This window comes from Bufo bufo, chromosome 1, assembly GCF_905171765.1.
Source record: "Bufo bufo chromosome 1, aBufBuf1.1, whole genome shotgun sequence".
NCBI lineage: Eukaryota > Metazoa > Chordata > Amphibia > Anura > Bufonidae > Bufo > Bufo bufo.
Genome location: NC_053389.1, coordinates 387,308,617 through 387,328,674, shown reverse-complemented (window position 1 = coordinate 387,328,674; position 20,058 = coordinate 387,308,617). Strand labels below are relative to the sequence as shown.

The following is a 20,058-nucleotide window of genomic DNA, read 5'->3' as shown; positions in this document are numbered from 1 at the left end:
AGGATGCAGATACAGCAGTCATGCATAGGACCTGGTCCCTGAGGGGGCCAAATGGACCCTCTGCTACAGATGTTCAATTGATTCAATATATTTGTGGTAGTGACACACAATAGAAGAACCTTAAAGGGCTATTTCAACCTGAAGAATGTATCACCCATGCACTGGATTTGTAATAAATGCTAGATTGAGGCCAGAAAATGAAGTAGCATCGTTCGACCGTTCCTCTATTCAAACTCCTCCTAGCTGCATACTTGCAGCTGGCTTCAACCAGGACTGAGGACCCCTGAACTAATGATCAGTGGAGATCCAAGTTGTTGGGATCCCACAAATTCCCCAAAAACTTTAATAATATAAATGTAACTTTCTATTCTGTCAAAATAAATGACCATTGAAAACGCCATGTTTGTGATTATACATATTACGACTAAATTGAGTTTTATAACTAATTTCCACAAATTGTCACCTTGACGTCAGAGAAGATGAGCTTTGACATGGTGTTTTGACCCCCAACTTTCACGATGACATCTGTATACATTAGAAAATAGTTCTTCATTTCAGAACTCAGCTTCCTGCTGCGGTTAGTTTCTGCAGCAACGCTTCCTGTGGCTTTGATGGAAAGAGGTAGTATGGCTTATGGGGATGCTTGAGGTTGATAGGGTTGGGTTGTGCTGTTTTCCTCCAGTCTCACTAGCTCTTCAGAAATGACAAACATTACAAAAAGCGTATGAGGGGATGCCAGGGAAAATGAAATTTCTAGAGGTTCCTCATGGCAGACTGGTAAGTGGTTCATTCTTACTGATGACAAGCCTAGCTAGATAAGGTCACTACAGAAGACATATCTGTTGATTTTTGCCTTTGTTGCTGTTTCTTCACAAGACATTCAATTCATGTTAATGAATGCATGTCTTCATCATGCTGGAATGCACTATTTTAGGAGATGTGGGTTAAAGTTAAGAGTTGCAGTTTGGAGCATGTTAGATATTTGGAATAATTAATCCCCTCTCGTGGCTCTCGTTGCTCAGTGTTTATGCTATCCAGCCTGGTCTGCCTATCTTCCAGTAAATATTACCGCCCCATATAAATAGGCAGATGCACAGCTGTGCACAGCAATACATCCCGTCACTATTTCCTGCTTGTTTTATTGCTATCTAACTATACTAGGGAGGTAACTAATCTCATAGAACACATTTCCAAGGAACAGATCAGAGTAGATCGTATCAGTGAAACAATATCACGCTTTCCTTCTGATGTAAAAGATGTAGAGTGAAATGCATGCACCTCAAGGATTTATATGCAAGGAGTTTTGGTACAGTATTGGCTAGCTTAAACTCCACCAATCATTGGTATTAGGGGTGCAACTAGCCTTTCTGCTGCCTGAGGCAAAAACTGAAATGGCGCCAAAACCCCTCAATGCCAATCTCTTAACTTAACCCCTTCCCTCCAGGCCTATTGTTAAAGACATACTTGGAAAACATTACATACAGAGCAGGGTAATAGAGCGCCACATACTGTGCCCACTTTCCATTACTATACTGCAGAAACACTGCTGGCCCCTCTTGCCCCTACCTGGTGCTGCCTGAGGCAATTGCCTTACCTCGCCTCATTGGTGATGCACCCCTGATTGGTATAGGGGTCCCAAACCTTCTGTTCCACCTCACCAGCCAGTCCTCTACAGGAAGGAGTTTACATGGAGGCATCTAGCATGCATGCTGCCGCTCCATTCATCTCTATGTGAAATATGAAACATCTGAGTAAGTGCATGGCTAGTAATATGGAGCAGTAATGTTCACCCCAAATTCATACAAAATCCACCTCTCTGCAGACCTGCTGGTGAAGAGGAGGAACGTGCTGATAATATTCCACTCTAATACATTAGGATGTACTCATATCTGCATCAAGGATTCGGTTACAGATTTTTACAGAACTTAAGCATAATGGAACTTATTGGATATTTGTAACTTTTTATCTGTCAGTTTTTAATGTATTTTTCCTGCATAAAGTAGTGTATAAGCATTCTGTCTGCCAGCTAAAGCCAACTGTCTTCTTTGTGGATGGGGGTAACAGTAGTAAGTATATAAAAATGACGTAGAGAAAAAATCTAGTTTGAACAGAGCCTTATGTTATTCAACCTGATAAACACAAACATTTTCATTTAAAAAGAGGTTGTTGTTCCAAGACAAAAAGGATTGTCCCATTACAAGAACCTATCCTCCATACTGTGATTGGCAGGGATTCAACGGCTGGGGCCAATAATGAAAATGGGGGTGTAACGGGGTTCCGAAGGTGCACTCGGTCCCCCATTACCCGCAGATCTGTTGCTTAGCTTTGGGAATGAGGATCTGTGTTTGACCTCATTCCCAGGGCGGCGTTACTAGCTGGGTGGCTCCCTGCTCCTAAGTCTGCCTTGAGCACCGAGCTGATCACTCGGTGCTCGACTGGTTGGTCTGTCGGTCATGTGACGCTGGCCACGTCACATGACCCTCACTCCCCACTATAAATACAGGCAGCCTGCTGGCCACAGGTTGCCTGTTAATTTAGGTTCCACCTGTGATTTGGTCTTTCCTGGCGTACTTACCTCCTGCTGAATTCCTGACGATCCTCTGCCTGCTCCTTGTGTACTTTGCTGCTCTCCTGGTATTTATGACCCCGGCTTCTGCTGACAATCCTCTGCTTGCTCCCTTTGTACTTTGTAGCTTTCCTGGTATTGACTCGGTCCGTTCACGTCCTGTTGTTTGTCTGTCTGTCATCCCTGCACTTATTCCAAGTTAGGGATTGCCGTCCAGTTGTCCCCTGTCATTAGGACTCGCGAGGCAAGTAGGCAGGGCCAGGGGTAAGGGTGAAGCGCAGTGGTCACTTCCCTTCCCCCTGTGTGTGTGTGTACGCGACCGTTACAGATTAACAGGCCCAATAACCACTGTATTATGAATCCTCTGGTGACCCTGACTGACCATGTCTCTAATCTGACGCAGAGGGTGCAGGAGTTAGGGGAAAAACTCAGTTCTTTTGAGTTAGGGCAAGGTTCTTCCACTCCTAAGGCCTCCAGTCCGCATTTTGAGCCCCAGATTAAGCTCCAAAAACCCTTTTCTGGAGACCGGAAGAAGTTTCTCTCTTTTAAGGAGAATTGTAAACTTTACTTCCGTTTGCGCCCCGTGTCCTCTGGCCTCGAGAGTCAACGTGTGGGCATTATCATTTCCCGATTACAGGGTGATCCCCAGGACTGGGCGTTCTCTTTACCTGCTGGCGCCAGTTGTTTATATTCTGTGGAGGGGTTCTTTCAGGCCCTGGGTACCCTCTATGATGAACCAGACAGGGCTCTAGTAGCCGAGATGGCTCTAAAGGCACTGGTTCAGGGCAATCTACCAGCGGAGTATTATTGCACCCAATTTAGAAGGTGGTGTGTCCCCTCAGGATGGAACGAACCAGCCCTGAAGAGTCAGTTCAGGTCAGGTCTGTCTGATAAATTAAAGGATCTTCTGGTCAGTTATCAACTTCCAGAGACCTTAGAGGAGATGATGACCCTTGTTGTCCGACTTGACCGACGGGTTAGAGAGAGACGACAGGAACAACAGTTCTCTTCCCAGATGGTGGTCCAGCCAGAGGCCTATCCCAGAGACAATGCTGAGGTCTCCACCGAGGAACCCATGCAGGTTGGCATGACCCGAGGGAATCTTCGCCGTGGAGAATGCTTTTACTGTGGAGATCCTGACCATTGGATCAACCAGTGTCCTAAGAAGGTCCTCTCTGTCAAGTCTCCTAAGGCAAGGCAACCTAAAGACCAGGTACACCCTGAATTTTCTAAATGTAAGCTTTCGGTACCCATTACGATTTCTCTGGGAGTAGATAAGTGGCCGGGTAAGGTCTTTATTGATTCTGGCTCAGCGGCTAGCTTTATTGACTCTGAGTATGCTGTAAGATTGGGTATTCCTATGTTTGTCTTACCAACTCCTATCCATGTCATGGCTATTGATGCTACTCCTCTTATTGGTGGTACGGTGAGCTTATGTACCTCGGAGATTTCTCTAACCGTGGGTGTGGTGTGCCACTCAGAGAGATGTTCCCTTTTAGTCCTGGAGAACCTACCGGCTGAGGTGGTACTAGGGTTGCCTTGGCTCCGACTACATAACCCCACTATAGATTGGTCCAATGGGGAGTTGGTGAGATGGGGGCCAAGTTTCCTAAAGGATGAATTTATAATCTTTTTATGCCCGAACGCAAGGCCATGGAAGATTATATTAAGGAGAGCCTTGGTAAAGGGCATATTAGACCTTCTGTCTCTCCTATGGGGGCGGGGTTTTTCTTCGTTAAGAAAAAAGATGGTGGTCTTAGGCCATGTATCGATTACCGGAGATTAAATAAAATCACTGTCCAGAATAGATACTCCCTTCCATTGATTCTGGATTTATTTAACCAGGTTCTGGGGGCAACCTGGTTTTCCAAAATTGACCTGAAAGGGGCATACAATCTAATACGAATCAAGGAGGGAGACGAATGGAAGACGGCGTTCAATACTCCGGTAGGACACTTTGAATATCAGGTGATGCCTTTTGGACTCAGCAATGCCCCAGCTGTGTTCCAAAACTTCATGAATGACATTCTTAGGGAGTTCTTAGGTAAATTTGTTATTGTCTATCTTGACGACGTTTTGATATTCTCTCCTGACTTCGAATCCCATGTATCTCATGTTAAACAAGTATTAGAGGTGTTGAGGGAGAATCAGCTATCCGCTAAACAAGAGAAATGTGTCTTTGGTGTACAGGAGATTCTGTTTCTATGGCATGTTCTGACTCCTCACACCTGCAAGATGGATCCTGGTAAGGTACTAGCAATTAAGGAATGGGTAAGACCTTCATCCTTAAAGGCCTTACAACGGTTCTTAGGTTTTGCCAATTACTATCGTAAATTTATTATGAATTTTTCCGTAATTGCTAAACCGTTGACCGACCTTACTAAGAAAGGGGCGGATTTGGAGAATTGGTCTACTGAGCGCATTTCTTCATTTGAAAAATTAAAAAAGGCATTCAGTAGCGCTCCCATTCTGATCCAGCCTGATCAGGAGAAAATTTTTATTGTGGAGGTGGATACGTCCGAGGACGGCGCAGGAGCAGTCCTTTCACAAGGTCCTGCTAGCCTCACTAATCTGAGACCATGTGCCTTCTTCTCCAGGAAATTCTCTCCCACGGAGAGAAACTACGACATAGGGAATAGGGAGCTGCTGGCCATTAAATGGGCATTTGAGGAGTGGAGGCATTTTCTGGAGGGGGCAAGGCATTGTGTAACTGTTGTCACTGACCATAAAAACCTTATGTTTCTCGAGTCTGCTAAGAGGTTGAATCCCCGTCAAGCCAGATGAGCTCTGTTTTTTACTCGTTTTGATTTTTCCATTACGTTCAAGCCGGGAAGTAAAAATGTGAAGGCGGACGCATTATCTCGGAGCTTCCAGTCTTTTCAACCTACTGAGGTACCACCTGAATACTTCCTGCCAGCAAAAATCTTCTTACCAGCTCTTACCCAGGATATCTCGGCTCGCATTAGGTCTGAACAACATCTGGCACCGGTATCCACCCCAACTGATAAGTTGTTTGTTCCCGTACAATTTCGTCTCCAGCTGTTGGGTGAGTGTCACGATTCTGCCTTTTGTGGACATCCGGGTGTTGAGGGCACTAAGGATCTGGTTTCTAGATCTTATTGGTGGCCCACTCTAACTAGGGATGTCAAGTCCTACGTGTCAGCCTGTGAGGTTTGTGCCAGGTCCAAGACACCTAGGACTCGCCCTGCTGGTAACCTACGACCCCTACCCATTCCCAGTAGACCCTGGTCCCATATCTCGATGGACTTTATAACTGACCTACCGCCAGCGGAGGGTAAGACTGTAGTTTGGGTAGTGGTCGATAGGTTTAGCAAGATGGTCCATTTCATTCCCCTTTCTAAACTCCCGAATGCCAAAACCTTGGCGTCTATTTTTGTGAAAGAAATTGTTCGATTGCATGGTATCCCGGAAAATATTGTTTCTGACAGGGGTGTGCAGTTTGTGTCCAAAGTCTGGAGGGCCTTCTGTCAAAAATGTAAAAGTTCATTGTCTTTTTCCTCTGCCTACCACCCTGAGAGTAATGGGCAGACTGAACGCCTTAATCAGTCTGTCGAACAATTCTTGAGGTCGTATGTTGCTGATGACCAGCAATTATGGGTGAAATTTCTTCCATTGGCTGAATTTGCTTTGAATAACCGTGTCAATTCTTCTGCTGGGGTTTCACCTTTCTTTTGTAACCATGGTTTCCATCCCCGTTTTCATTCTGGGTCATCCGTCTCCTCCTCTAACCCTGAGGCGGATAGGCTCTCCTCTGAACTGTGCACAGTTTGGGCCCGGGTTCAATCGAACTTAGAAAAGGCTCAAAGTTCTCAGAAACTCAAGGCCGATAGGAGACGTTCAAGGGGGGTGAATTTTCAGGTTGGGGATAAGGTATGGTTGTCCTCCAAGAATCTCTCTCTTAAGGTAGATTCTAAAAAGTTTGCTCCTTGTTTTATTGGACCATATAAGATCACGGAAGTGATTAACCTGGTATCTTTTAGGTTGGAGCTGCCCGAGTCATTCCACATTCATAATGTGTTCCATAAGTCTCTACTTAAAAAATATTTTGAACCGGTAGTACCATTGAAAGCCTCGCCTCTGCCGGTTCTTGTTAATGATGCTGTCGAGTATGTGGTGTCTAAAATAGTGGATGTCAGGAAGGTGCGTAATTCCTTGCAGTACCTGATTCACTGGAAGGGGTATGGACCTGAAGAGAGATCTTGGGTACCTGCCAGGGAGGTTCATGCTCCTAGACTTGTTCGAAAATTTCATTTAGAACACCCTGAAAAGCCATCGCCTGAAGTCTTGGGTCCGGTGGCCCCTCGTAAAAGGGTGGGGTACTGTAATGGGGTTCCGAAGGTGCACTCGGTCCCCCATTACCCGCAGATCTGTTGCTTAGCTTTGGGAATGAGGATCTGTGTTTGACCTCATTCCCAGGGCGGCGTTACTAGCTGGGTGGCTCCCTGCTCCTAAGTCTGCCTTGAGCGCCGAGCTGATCACTCGGTGCTCGACTGGTTGGTCTGTCGGTCATGTGACGCTGGCCACGTCACATGACCCTCACTCCCCACTATAAATACAGGCAGCCTGCTGGCCACAGGTTGCCTGTTAATTTAGGTTCCACCTGTGATTTGGTCTTTCCTGGCGTACTTACCTCCTGCTGAATTCCTGACGATCCTCTGCCTGCTCCTTGTGTACTTTGCTGCTCTCCTGGTATTTATGACCCCGGCTTCTACTGACAATTCTCTGCTTGCTCCCTTTGTACTTTGTAGCTTTCCTGGTATTGACTCGGTCCGTTCACGTCCTGTTGTTTGTCTGTCTGTCATCCCTGCACTTATTCCAAGTTAGGGATTGCCATCCAGTTGTCCCCTGTCATTAGGACTAACGAGGCAATTAGGCAGGGCCAGGGGTAAGGGTGGAGCGCAGTGGTCACTTCCCTTCCCCCTGTGTGTGTGTGTGTGTGTACGTGACCGTTACAGGAGGCCCGTGTTCCTCTGTTTTCAGCTCTATGGGGCTACTACAGATAACCACTTGTACTTGGCCATCTATGGCAGACCCATTTAGTTGAATGAAGTGGCCGACACACATGTATATTAATACTACAATATGGGTCTACCAGAGATAGCCGAGTACAAGTGGTTAGGTATCTCTAGCAGCCCCATAGACACATTTGTGTCCACCGCTCCATTCAAACACAGGCCTCCGTTCTTGCGATTGGCGGAGTCTCCAGTGGTTGGACCTCTGAAGATCAGACACGTAGTTCTTATCCTATTGATAGGGTATATGTTCTTATAATAGGACAACCCCTTTAAAAGTTTATCTGGGACATTGGTGCCCTACCCTTAGGAGGTCTGAACTACGAGAACCCACTGATTAGCAGAATGAAGGGGTATGCAATAAAAGAGCGATGTGCCAGGATAGACCATGAAATGAAATTCACAGAGAGGCCCTTGGTTTTTGTGAAACACATACAGCTTTCTAATTCAGTGCAGATGTCTTATTATTGTATGTGTCTTATACAAGGTAAAATGGGTAGAAACCTTAAAACAATAACATTTTTCCCATTTAATATTTGTCCCAAAATGTCTGGTCAAATATCTGTACACTAGCTAACTTACAACCTATCATTGCTGTTCAGGGCAAAAGAAATGATAGTTTGCTGTTGGAGTACGATGTAGCGTAGAGTGACAGCATGATCTAGTTCAAGGATAAGCAACCTCCGTCACTCCAGCTGTTCTGAAACTACAACTCCCAGAATCCTCCTTTCACTTCTATGGGAGTTACAAGAACAGCCGAATAAGTGTGCATGCTGGGAGTTGAAGTTTCATAGCAACTGGAGTGCCAAAATTGCTGATCCCTGATCTAGTTAAAGGCACTGGGTGTAGCGCACTAGCACTATGAAAACGGATATAAATAACAGATCAGTTCTCAACAAACAAGACTGTCACTGAAAATGTAGAATTAACATTTAACCATTAAAGAGCCTCTGTCAGCAAGATCGACCCTATTAAAGTAGACATATCGTCTGGTAGGGTTGATTATGCTGATTAAAAAAGTACCCTTCTTTTATTTGTAGCTTTAATACCTTGTAGCAGAGATACCTTGATTTTTATGTTTAAGCACATTAGGTAGTTTGAGCACTAGGGGGTGGAAGCAGCTCTTGGAGCATCATTACTGCTAAGCCCTCCGGCACTCAGTTTACTCTCCCTCCCCTGTGATTGACAGGGCTAGACGAGAGAGCCCTGCCTTCTCACTCCTGCCGCTGTGCCACCGATATGATTCCTCCTTGTAGATATTATTGTAAATTATTGGTGTCAGTGTGTTGAAGCAAAATCATGCATTCTACTAGGTATGGATAATTTGCAAATACTCTATGGCTTATATTTGGGTGCCTGTCTGTACAGAAAGGAGAGAGTGCTGTGTGGGGACAAGCGAATATTTACCATGTGATCCTCCCAGCAGCTGTGCTCCTCCACTATGTGTGAAGCCAATGGTGATGTTGAACAACCTAATTTCCATAAATATAAAGATCGAGATAACCATAACCATTCAAGCTACAAACAAAAGAAATATATTGTTTTACCCAGCGCGATCAACAGTACCAGGCAATATGTCAGGTTTAATAGGGTTGATCATGCTGACATCCTAAGAGAAGCATACTAGATCCAGTTACATAAATGGAGAGGTTCACATCTAGCAAACATAAAACTATGTGCCGTGGGCAATCCACAGGTACTCTTTCATGCACAGGGATAATTAACAATGTTCTATAAGCCTTTTGATACTAGGAATTAATAACAGTCATAAAGGCAATTAATGATAAAAGGATGTGTGCCCATACACATTAGAGAGCTGTTGGCCTAGTGACCTCTTCCCCTACAGAAGAGCCCTTTCCTTTCTGCATAGCATCTATTTCAATGGGGAGAGGCAGGGACGAACTGTGAACTTGAAGTGGTCCTGGAAAAATGTCCCATGTGGTACGCAGGTCCAAAATAACAAACGGTGAAGCAACACAAGTAGATAAGGCCGTATGCAGGCTGGGACAGCAGACGTAGGTTCGGATTATCAAAGTGGCTGATGCTGGATAAAAAATTTGGCGCACCTTTAGACTTTCTAGTCTGTTTATACCAACTATTCATTGGCTTACTTTACACCTGTAGTTTGTGCCAAAATGTTAGTGCTCTTTGTCCCAACTTAATTCACACCCCCATTATTGTAGCATACACCCTTTCTGTGTTTTTATTTCAATATGATCATACTTGCTTTGACCACTTACATAATATACTGCACTACTAGTAGGCTCCTATACTTGGCAGACCTGTAAAACATTGTTAAAGGGGCTATCCCATGATTTATGCAAAAAATGAAAATCAGACATCATATAGTACATGCCATTACCCTTCTAACAAAGCTAGAACCAGCCCTGTACCTCACATGGGTCCAGAGATCTCCACATTCACTGCTTCAATTGGTCTGCTAGATTACCTTCAGCTTTGCAGTTTGGGGGCCATGTCCTTTTTGCTGCAGCTCTCTCCCTGTAGCTGCCACTGCTTCTAACAGAAGATATGGCTGGAAGCAGTTGAACTCTTTAGGGCGCATTCACATGACTGTAGTGTTGTGTGGATTTGCAAATTGTGGATCCACAAAACATGGATACCGGCGGTATGCGTTCCGCATTTTGCAGACCGCATATGGTCGGCACTATGATAGAAATGCCTATTGTTGTCCGCAATCTTTCATTTAAATGAATGGGTCCGCACCCGTTCCGCAATTTTGTGGACTCATTCATAAAGTCATCTTAATGAGCCCTTAAACAGAGCATGTGTGACCACCTCAGTGAGATGGACAAAAATAAGGAAAATACCAAACAGCAGGTGGCGTTATACAGATACATTTTATTGAACAATTCACTGGCTCTACTAAATTTTTAACTACAAGCAATTACAAAGGTATTCAGATCCAGTTTCTGGTTTGAAAAATGTAGAATAACATATGTTTTGTGACACAACCTCTTTAAGTATTGGCACTGTTCGAGGGAAAGGGGTGGTTATTAATGCAGTGGAGTGACAATTATTGATGTATATGTATAACCAGATGTGTATGCATGTATGTACATCATCAGTTACAACTGTATTATTCCTTTTCAGGTTTTGGCAGTATCTGATGGAGGTAAGTCACCTGAATTAAAGCACCGTGCTCCCCGTAGCATGCTGGGCTGCACCTTTAGGTCCTTTTATTAAAGCTGCAGCAGAGTTTAGGCAAAACTGTTAGGGAGTTAAGTGTTTCCAGCCTTATGTAAAGAAAGCTTAGTGGTTGCACAATGAAAAGTTATGTAACTTTCTAATATGCTTTGAGTTTTAACGCCGTACTACTTCCAGTTAGTGATGGACGAACATCTGCCGGGACGGTTCGCGAACGCGATCACGCAAACGCGATCAAATGTTCGCGAACCGCAAGTTCGTGGCGGGTCCCATTAATTTTAATGGCAGGCGAACCTGAAAAACCTTCAGCTCATATTTGCAGCCAAGAAATAATTACTAGAAGTGCACAAATAGCTCCACAACATGGACAGTGACATACCAGATGTATTATTCGAAATTGCGATCTCCATGCATTATTTTTTTTCAATGCGAAATATCGGCAATATAATTTTCGCGTACGCGCATGCGCAAATGCACTATACATTACCCAAATGCACTATAAAGAAAGTATATTGGTATATAACACCCCTGCTTCAATCAGTTTTTTTGGGGGCGGGAGCGCCGCTACCTTCTCAAACAGGTGATCGGCGGGGGTCCCGGGTGTCGGACCCCTGCCGATCAGATGCTGGATAGATCATCAGTTAAAACAAAGTGCAGAACCCCTTTAAGCAAAAAGCATAGATGTGGTAGGCAATAACAAGTGCTCGGCGGCACTAAATCAGGTGCTCAGCGGCACCAAATCAGAAACCATATGTCCTACCACAATCCGGGGGGTTCCAGTGCACATCCATGAATCCCGGAGGGAAAGCAAAAACCATCTATCCCTGGGCAAGATGATTATGTGGTATTGAAGGACAGGATGGGCAAAGAACTGTCCCTGATATTGCCCTACAGGGGGGTGCTATTCTGGCCCTGATAGCCTAACCACAGACCACCCGCCCTGATAAGAGCGACCCCGTACGGAACCTTACCCTATATAAAAATGGCCCTAGTAAGCCCCTAGCCCCTAGGCCCCTGACTATATAGATCTATGTGTTTTTGACTCATTATGAAAGTATATTATAAGTTTATTACACCCCTCAGTATATCACACCTATCGATAGCACACCTATACCAGTCCTTAAAAGGACTTTCGTGGCCATATTAGCTTGCGTTTGGTGTCCCTAACAGCCTGTCCCTGCTGGGTCAAAGTTCTTCATAATGTAAAAGAATATGGCGGGCGCGAATTTCTCCATATATTCGTATGTTCGACGAATTGCGAACACGCAAAGTTCGACACAAAACGACCGCTGGGCGAACCGCAAGGACATCTCTACTTCCAGTATCTCTGCTTGCTGGCAGTGTTCAGAGATTTTCTTTTTTGGGCTACCTGCACATGTTGCAGAATTGCATAAATATTTTCTACAGTAATTCTCAAAGAATCCATAAGGAAATATGCAGTTGAAAAGGTCCGTACCAGAACATGTAGATTTTAGTACAGATTCCATTGCAGATGTGGCATTTGGTGTGGCAGTCGCAGCACTATGAAGTGCCTTTTGTGCTGTTGCATTAGAAGAATTTTGATATCTCTGACTTTTAGAGTGTGCAAAGCAGTAATCAAAGCAAAAGGTGGCTACTTTGAAGAACCTAGAATATGACATATTTTCAGTTGTTTCACACTTGTTTGTTATGTATATAATTCCACATGTGTTAATTCATAGTTTTGATGCCTTCAGTGTGAATCTACAATTTTCATAGTCATGAAAATAAAGAAAACTCTTTGAATGAGAAGGTGTGTCCAAACTTTTGGTCTGTACTGTATATATGAGATTTAACAGTTCTACTGGCTAAACTGGGTTTGCAGTAACTATTTGCAGATTGGTTGAGTATGGTATGGTTGTATGCAATTTGGATTGCAATATGAATTTTAATTTGGATTGTTAACTTTGTAGTTTGCAATTGGATGCAATTTGCAATTGGATGCTTGCAATTTGTATTTGCAATTTGGTGGAACTGTAAGTCAACACACATTTAACTGATTCAGTATACAGTTCTAATCACTATACTAACAGTAGAAACATTATATAACTGTTTTAAATACCTGTTTTGGCCTCTCTGCTTCCATAAAAACACAGCTGTGGAGTGAATGTCTCCTCAGCTCCTGTCTCTGGTGAATAATGATTCCAGCAGCTCCTGCTAGGGGAATTCCCAGACCGGCTGTGTGTGAGGCTAGCTGTGATTGGTGAAAACTTTTGCTGTGTGAGAAGCTGGCTGTGATTGGTCTAGACTTCTGCCCAGCAACAACAGTCTAGATTTCTGCTGTGTCACTGAGCTTACCTTACATTACAAAATGAATCTTAAAGGCATATTATCTTTTTCTGCTTCTGTGAACACAAAATATAACAGTAATATGACATTCAAAACATGATGTCACAGTAAATAACTCTGCTTTTGTCTTTAACACATAAACATAGGAACTGTATTAAGACTATTGGCAGGTCTAGCTGTATACACATATAAGCTATACTAGCAACCTAGGACAGGTCCTAGCTGGCCAGGTACATTTGGCTAGTGGGAAACTACAAAAAAATTGAATACTCACATCCCCTGGTGCTACTACCATACCAGACTTTATAGAACCTGGTCTCCTGCATTGACATCTCATCCCATGTGACTGCTGCAGCCTATGATTTCCGCAGCATACATTGCACACCCGAAGATCGAACCACCGTAATACTAAAGTCCTGTATATTGCAATATAATAAATAAATGTAGTTGCATTGTGACTCACAAGTTGCTATGAACCTGAATCGGTATTTGCAAAAAAATTAAAATCTGCTGGATTTCTTATGACTGTGGTTTGCAGTACGTACTGTAGTGGGTCACAATGCCACACCATTTACTTTCCATATGCTGCCATGTTCAGTAAAATAGCTGACTCAATAACTAGCTGCAGACTGTCTAGAGACAATGGGATGTTTTGATCCGCGCGACAGGGAGATGCAGCAGCGTCCGTGCAGGGTCCCGGAGCGACGCGGGTGCCAGAGAGCAGGTACGTATAATGTTTAAAAGGGGCCTGGGCATTGGGGGGGATCTTTTAGAATTTGGATAACCCTTTTAAGTTAAACCAGAAAACTAGCATGAAAAAGTCACAACCTGCAGGTTTGTAACTTTTTTAACATCCCTTGCACAACTTTTTTTTGCGCAAGTGGCATCTCTCCACTGGTAGTGTTGGGCAAGCATGCTCTCGGCCGAACACCGCGTGTGCTCAAGCGATGCTCCCCGCACATTTGTTGGCTGCTACGTAGCCAATAAGCGTGCGTGTAGGTACTGGCACTCACTGTAATGCCGTAGCCATGTTGGCTACTGGCATTACAGTGATTGGCTGGCCGGATCGCGTCATTGGGTGCCATATAGCACCAGATGACACGTGTTCGGCTGAGTCTTAGTCAGGGAGAGCTGTGCTGGAGAAGGGACAGATAGTGTAGGCAGTGAAATAGTAATATTTTAGTGAACAAACTTGTTAGAGGCCCAAAAGTCCTTTACAGGACTATAGTTGTATCTGGCATCAATATAATTATTAGCGCAACCTGCTCTAAATTGCGTGCAATTGTTAGTGCCGCTTCTGATAGTGACACAACCTCTGCTACATCTTTTATTTTACATTTGCGCAGCCTAAATATCTGTGTCATTCAGCTCAATTGTTTGGCCGCTGGTGACAACGACATTACCAGCGATACATCTCCTGTATAACGTTTGCGCATCCTAAATATCAGTGACATTCATTCAGTGTCATTTTTTATTAGCCGCTGGTGACAGCGACATTACTTGCGCTATACCTCCTGTATAACGTTTGAACATCCTAAAATTATCTGTGACATTTTTCATAGATGCTGCGGACAGCAACATTATCTGCGCTACATCTCCTGTTTAACATGTGCTCATCCTAAAAATATCTGTGACATTCTGTGTACTTTATTTGCGCACACACTTACAAAACCTGCGCTACTGTACGTGTGACATACTTGCAAGCATATATACCATTTAATATGCGCAAGGCAAGCAGTAAGGGATGGGGAACTGCACGCAGGGGCCGTGGCACAGAGCACAAGAAACACACTCATCCATGATACCTAGCTTCATGTCCCAGTTTGCAGGGCGGCGCAGGACACCACTCTCAAAGTCAGACCAGTGCGACCAGGTGCTCAGTTGGATTGCAGCAGATAATGCTTTCAGTCGGTTAAGCACCACCCTGTCTTCCAGAAAGTCCAGTCTCAGTAGCCAAGAGTCTGGTCAACAGAATCCTCACCCTGATACTCCTTCCTCCCACCATGGAGAGTCTTGGCAAACAAGTGATCCCACACTCGGATATTCCGAGGAGCTCTTTTCATCGCCATTCCTTGATTTGGGCCTCTCGACAAGCCCGCTTGAAGAGGGACATGAGGAAATATTGTGCCCTGATTCCCAAACTCTTGAGCATCCACAGTCACAAGAAGATGACGGTGGGGAACGGCAATTAGTGTTTCACAAGGTGGATGATGATGATGAGACACAGTTGCCAAAGAGTCAACCGCAATTACTGTCTCAAAAGGTTCATGATGAGGATGAGACACAGTTGGCAATAACTGAGGTTGTTGTTAGGTCAAGTCAGGAGGATAACCAGAGTGAGGAAGTGGAAGAGGAGGTGGTGGACGATTAAGTTACTGACGCAACCTGGGAAGGTGGCAAGCCGAGCGAGGACAGCAGTACAGAGGGGGAGGGATCCGCAGCACCGCAACAGGCTCGAACAGGCAGTGGGGTGGCATAAGGGAGAAGGCGGGCCACACCAAACAGGCCCACAACTCTTCCCAGGAGCTCCCCCTTGCGGCAATCTCCCTTGCCAAGGGGTAGGTGATCCGCAGTCTGGCGCTTTTTTTAAGGAAAGTGCAGACGATAAAAGAATTGTCATTTGCAACCTGTGCTTTACCAAAATGAGCAGGGGCCTGAACACTAGCAACCTCACCACCACCAGCATGATCCGCCACATGGCATCAAAGCACCCTAATAGGTGGGCCGAACGCCTGGGTCCACAATCAGTGTCTGCTGGTCACACCACTACCTCCTCTTCCCCTGTGTTACATGCTGGCCAATTCCCTGTCTAAGATGCAGGCCCAGATGCCTCCCGCCATGCACCTGGACCTTCGCAAGCACCATCAGCTAGCACATCCACTTCTGTGTCCCAGCGCAGCATACAGATGTCTATACCCCAGGCCTTTGAACGAAAGCGCAAATACCCAGCCACCCACCCACAGGCCATAGCACTAAATGCGCACCTTTCCAAATTGCTGGCCCTGGAAATGTTGCCATTTAGGCTTGTGGACACTAAGGCTTTCCACAGCCTGATGGCGGTGGCTTCCCTGCGTTACTCTGTCCCCAGCCGCCAATATTTTTCACGGTGTGCAGTCCCAGCCTTACACCAACATGTGTCCTGTAACATTACCCGTGCCCTGACCAACGCAGTTATTGGGAAGGTCCACTTAACGACTCACACATGGAAAAGTGCTTTTGGCCAGGGATGCTACATTTCCCTAACGGCACACTGGGTTAACGTTGTGGAGGCCAGGAGCGAGTCATACTCTGGGATGTCACAGGTGCTACCGACGTCAAGGATTGTGGGCCCTACTTCCATCAGGGTTTCCGCCACCACCTACGTTTGTGGCTGCAACCCCCAGTTCTCCTCCTCCGCCTCCACTTCCACCTCTGAATTATCATCTTGCAGCACCAGTCAGACATCAGTCAGTAGCTGGAAGCAGTGTAGCATTGCAATGGGGAAGCAGCAACAGAGCTGTGGCAGGGGATAAGAGACCAGAATGAGCTGTGGCTCTCGCACTCAACCTACAACCAGGCATGGTTGTGTCTGATAATGGCTGTAACTTGGTGGCGGCTTTGGAGCTCAGCAAGCTCACACACATACCTACCCCAATTTTACTGAGCTACTGGTGAACTTGCGCCGCGTGTGTGCCCATTTCCGCAAGTCATCGACAGCTTCCACCGGTCTGACAATGCTGCAGCAGCGCTTGCAATTTCCAGCTCACCGACTGTTGTGCGATCTGAGCACGCGCTGGAACTCGACTTTCCACATGTTTACCAGTCTTTGTGAGCAGCAGAGGACAGTAGTAAAATGCCAGCTGCAACATGGTCGTCGCCTTTCCAGTCAGCTTCCGCTCTTCATAAGCGACGAGTGGGCATTGATGTTTGACCTCTGTGAGGTTTTACGCAACTTTGAGGAATTAACACAGATGGTGAGCGGCGATAACGCTATTATCAGCGTAACCATTCCACTTCTGTGTTTACTTAAACGCTCGCTGCTCACAATTAAGGCGGACGCTTTGCATGTGGAAGAGGTGGAAATGGGGAAAGACAGTACACAGGGTGATAGCCAGACCACCCTCAGTTCATCTTCTCAGTGCGAATTGAATGATGAGGAGGAGGAGCAGGAGACGGTTGCCTCTGCTACAGAGGGTAGTACCCATGGAAGTTTTATTCCATCTGTTCAGCGTGGATGGGTAGAAGAGGAGGAAGAGGATGAGGAGATTGAGAGTCATCCTCCTGATGAGGACAGCGAAGTCTTGTCTGTTGGGACTCTGGCTAACTTTATGTTAGGCTGCCTTTCCTGTGATCCTCGCGTTGTACGCATTTTGGCCAACACCGATTACTGGTTGTTCACCCTTCTCGACCCCTGATACAAACAGAACTTCTCATCTCTCATTCCTATGGTGGAGAGGACGAGCAAAATGGTGCAATACCAGAAGGTCCTTGTGGAAAAATTGCTCCAAAAGTTTCCAGCTGACAACACTGGCTGCAGACTACATAGTTCCTTGGCAAACCGAGGAGGGGATACGAGGGGAACACACAGTAGTTCCAACAGAGGCAGGGCAACACTCTCCAAGGCCTGGGACAGTTTTATGACGCCCTGCCAGCACCCTCAACCTGATGTGCGTCCTAGTGTCACAAGGAGGGAAACATTTTGGAAGATGGTGAAGGAGTATGTAGCAGACCGTGTCAGCATCCTAAGTGATCCCTCTGTGCCTTACAACTATTGGGTGTCCAAGCTGGACACATGGCACGAAGTGGCCCTCTACGCCTTGGAGGTGCCGTCCTGCCCGCCACCAGCGTTTTGTCAGAGTGTGTATTTAGTGCTGCTGGGGGCATAATAACTGATAAGCGCATCCGCCTGTCAACTGAATATGCTGACCAGTTGACTCTTGGATTGCCCCTGACTTCTCTACTCCACCAGAGGAAAGCGGCTGAACATAAAGGCACTCTAAATGTGGCTTTTATGGTGTATTGAATACACTGTATTCCCATGCACCCCTTCCACCACTAAAAAGGATATATGGTTCAATTTCCCTTTTCTCATCCTTCTCCCTCCTCCTCCATTATATCAACATGATTATTAGGCTGCCCTCGCTCCTAATGTTTTAGAGGATCAGCTCAGAAGGCCCTCATCCATAATGTTTTAGAGGGTCACCAGCAGGCCCACAATCATAATGTTTTTGAGGGTCACCAGCAGGCCCTCGCCCATAATGTTTTTGAGGGTCACCAGCAGACCCTCGCCCATAATGTTTTAGAGGGGCACCAGCAGGCCCTTGTTCATAATTTTTTTTGAGGATCACCAGCAGGTCCTGGCCCCTAATGTTTTAGATGGTCACATCAGCAGCAGGCCCTCGCCCCTAATGTTTTAGGTGGTCAGATCAGCAGGCCCTTGCTCCAATAGTTTTTGAGGGTCACCAGCAGGCTATCAATCATAGTTTTTCAAGGGTGTGTAGGATGCCCTCCTTTATGTGTAATAAAGGGTGTATTGGAGTGCCGGTTCCTTGTAATTTTTGGCAGCCCTTTAACTTAGTGCATAGGCTTTATGAGTGTAGGAGTCCCACTACCTGAACAATTGTACCACAATGTGAATGAGGCCCTCCTTTATGTGATATACAGGTTGTATCGGAGTGCCTCTTCCTTGTAATTTTTGGCAGCACTTGCACTTTATATACAAGTAAATATACAGGAAAGAATGTTTCCTAACAATTTCTCCTCTAAAATCGATTTTATCTTTGGTTTTGTGCGTATTATTGTCAGTCTGTAAAGGTGGCGTCCTACTCTGACAACATCGTTCCCAGCAGCGACCTGAGAGTCCAAGATGCATCTAGACATCCTCCCAATGCTGTTCCCGAACCGTTTCACTGGTGTTTCCATCAATTTCTGACCTTTTCCTGTGAACCAGACACCCTCACCTCTTCAGAGCACAGGGGGTGCCTGGTTTAATGCTCGGGTTCTCCCATTAACTTCCATTGTGCTCGGGTGCTCTGTAGAGCACCCGAGCATCCTGAGGTGTTCTACTCGAGCACCCGAGCACTTTGGTGCTCGACCAACACTATCCACTGGCCTTACCAATTTCCCAAAAAGGGGTGTAGCGGGGATGGCGCCGACAGCCCCAATATATTTAGCATCTTCTACACCAGTTTACTGGTGCAGAAGAACACTGAAATCTAGTAGATTGCAGTTGAGGTGCACAAACTCTCTTCAGAGAGACCCAGCCTATTAGAATTAATTACCGGCATCCCCGATCATCACAGGGGGATGCCGGTATTAACCCGTAAGCGCACACTTCTGAGTTTTTCACCCTCTAGATGCTGTGATCACATTTGATCAAGGCACAAGGCTGTAATGTCCGCGATCAGCATTATTGCTGGTCACGGACATTAGCCGTAGGCCTCTGCTGTTTGAAACAGTAGACATCCGCTGGCTATGACGCCCGCTGCACACATGAGCGGGCGCCATACCCAGCAGGTCTCCACTGTTTCACACAGCAGAGGCCCGCGGGTAATGTCCGTGACCAGCAATAATACTGATCGTGGACATTGCAGCCTTAACATGTACAGCGCTGGTAACAAACGGGTTAAGGGCTCATGTACACGACTGTTGCCTGTTTTGCAGTCCGCAAAATTGCGTATCCACAAAACATGGATACAGGAATTAAACGATTTTGCAGAATGAAACGTCCGGACCATAGTCCTATCCTTGTCCGTAATGTGGACAAGAATAGGACATGTTCTATATACAGATGCAGACAGCAAATGGTCTATTGAGGTGAATGGGTCCACATCTAACCCACAAAAAATGTGGATCGGATGATGACAAAAAAATAGGCCTCATGCACACGACAGCATTTGGGAACAGCATCCGATCCACATTTTTTGCAGGTCAAACACTCTTACCATTAACATCTATGGGTCCACAAAAATGCATCTGTATGGCCATTTCATATAGAACATGTCCTAT

At 45.6% G+C, this 20,058-nt stretch overlaps 1 protein-coding gene across 2 annotated transcripts in view; it reads left to right on the top strand.

Annotated features, from left to right (window-relative positions):
- Positions 1-631: 631 nt before the first annotated feature.
- The window catches only part of RGS14 (regulator of G protein signaling 14), a 164,928-nt gene continuing 145,501 nt past the window's right edge, over positions 632-20,058 (top strand). For both annotated transcript variants that reach the window (XM_040405553.1, XM_040405545.1), the window contains exons 1-2: positions 632-777; positions 10,711-10,732. In XM_040405553.1, coding sequence (XP_040261487.1) covers positions 733-777; positions 10,711-10,732 — 67 coding nt within the window. In that variant the 5' untranslated portion in view covers positions 632-732. The remainder of the gene's footprint in view (positions 778-10,710; positions 10,733-20,058) is intronic.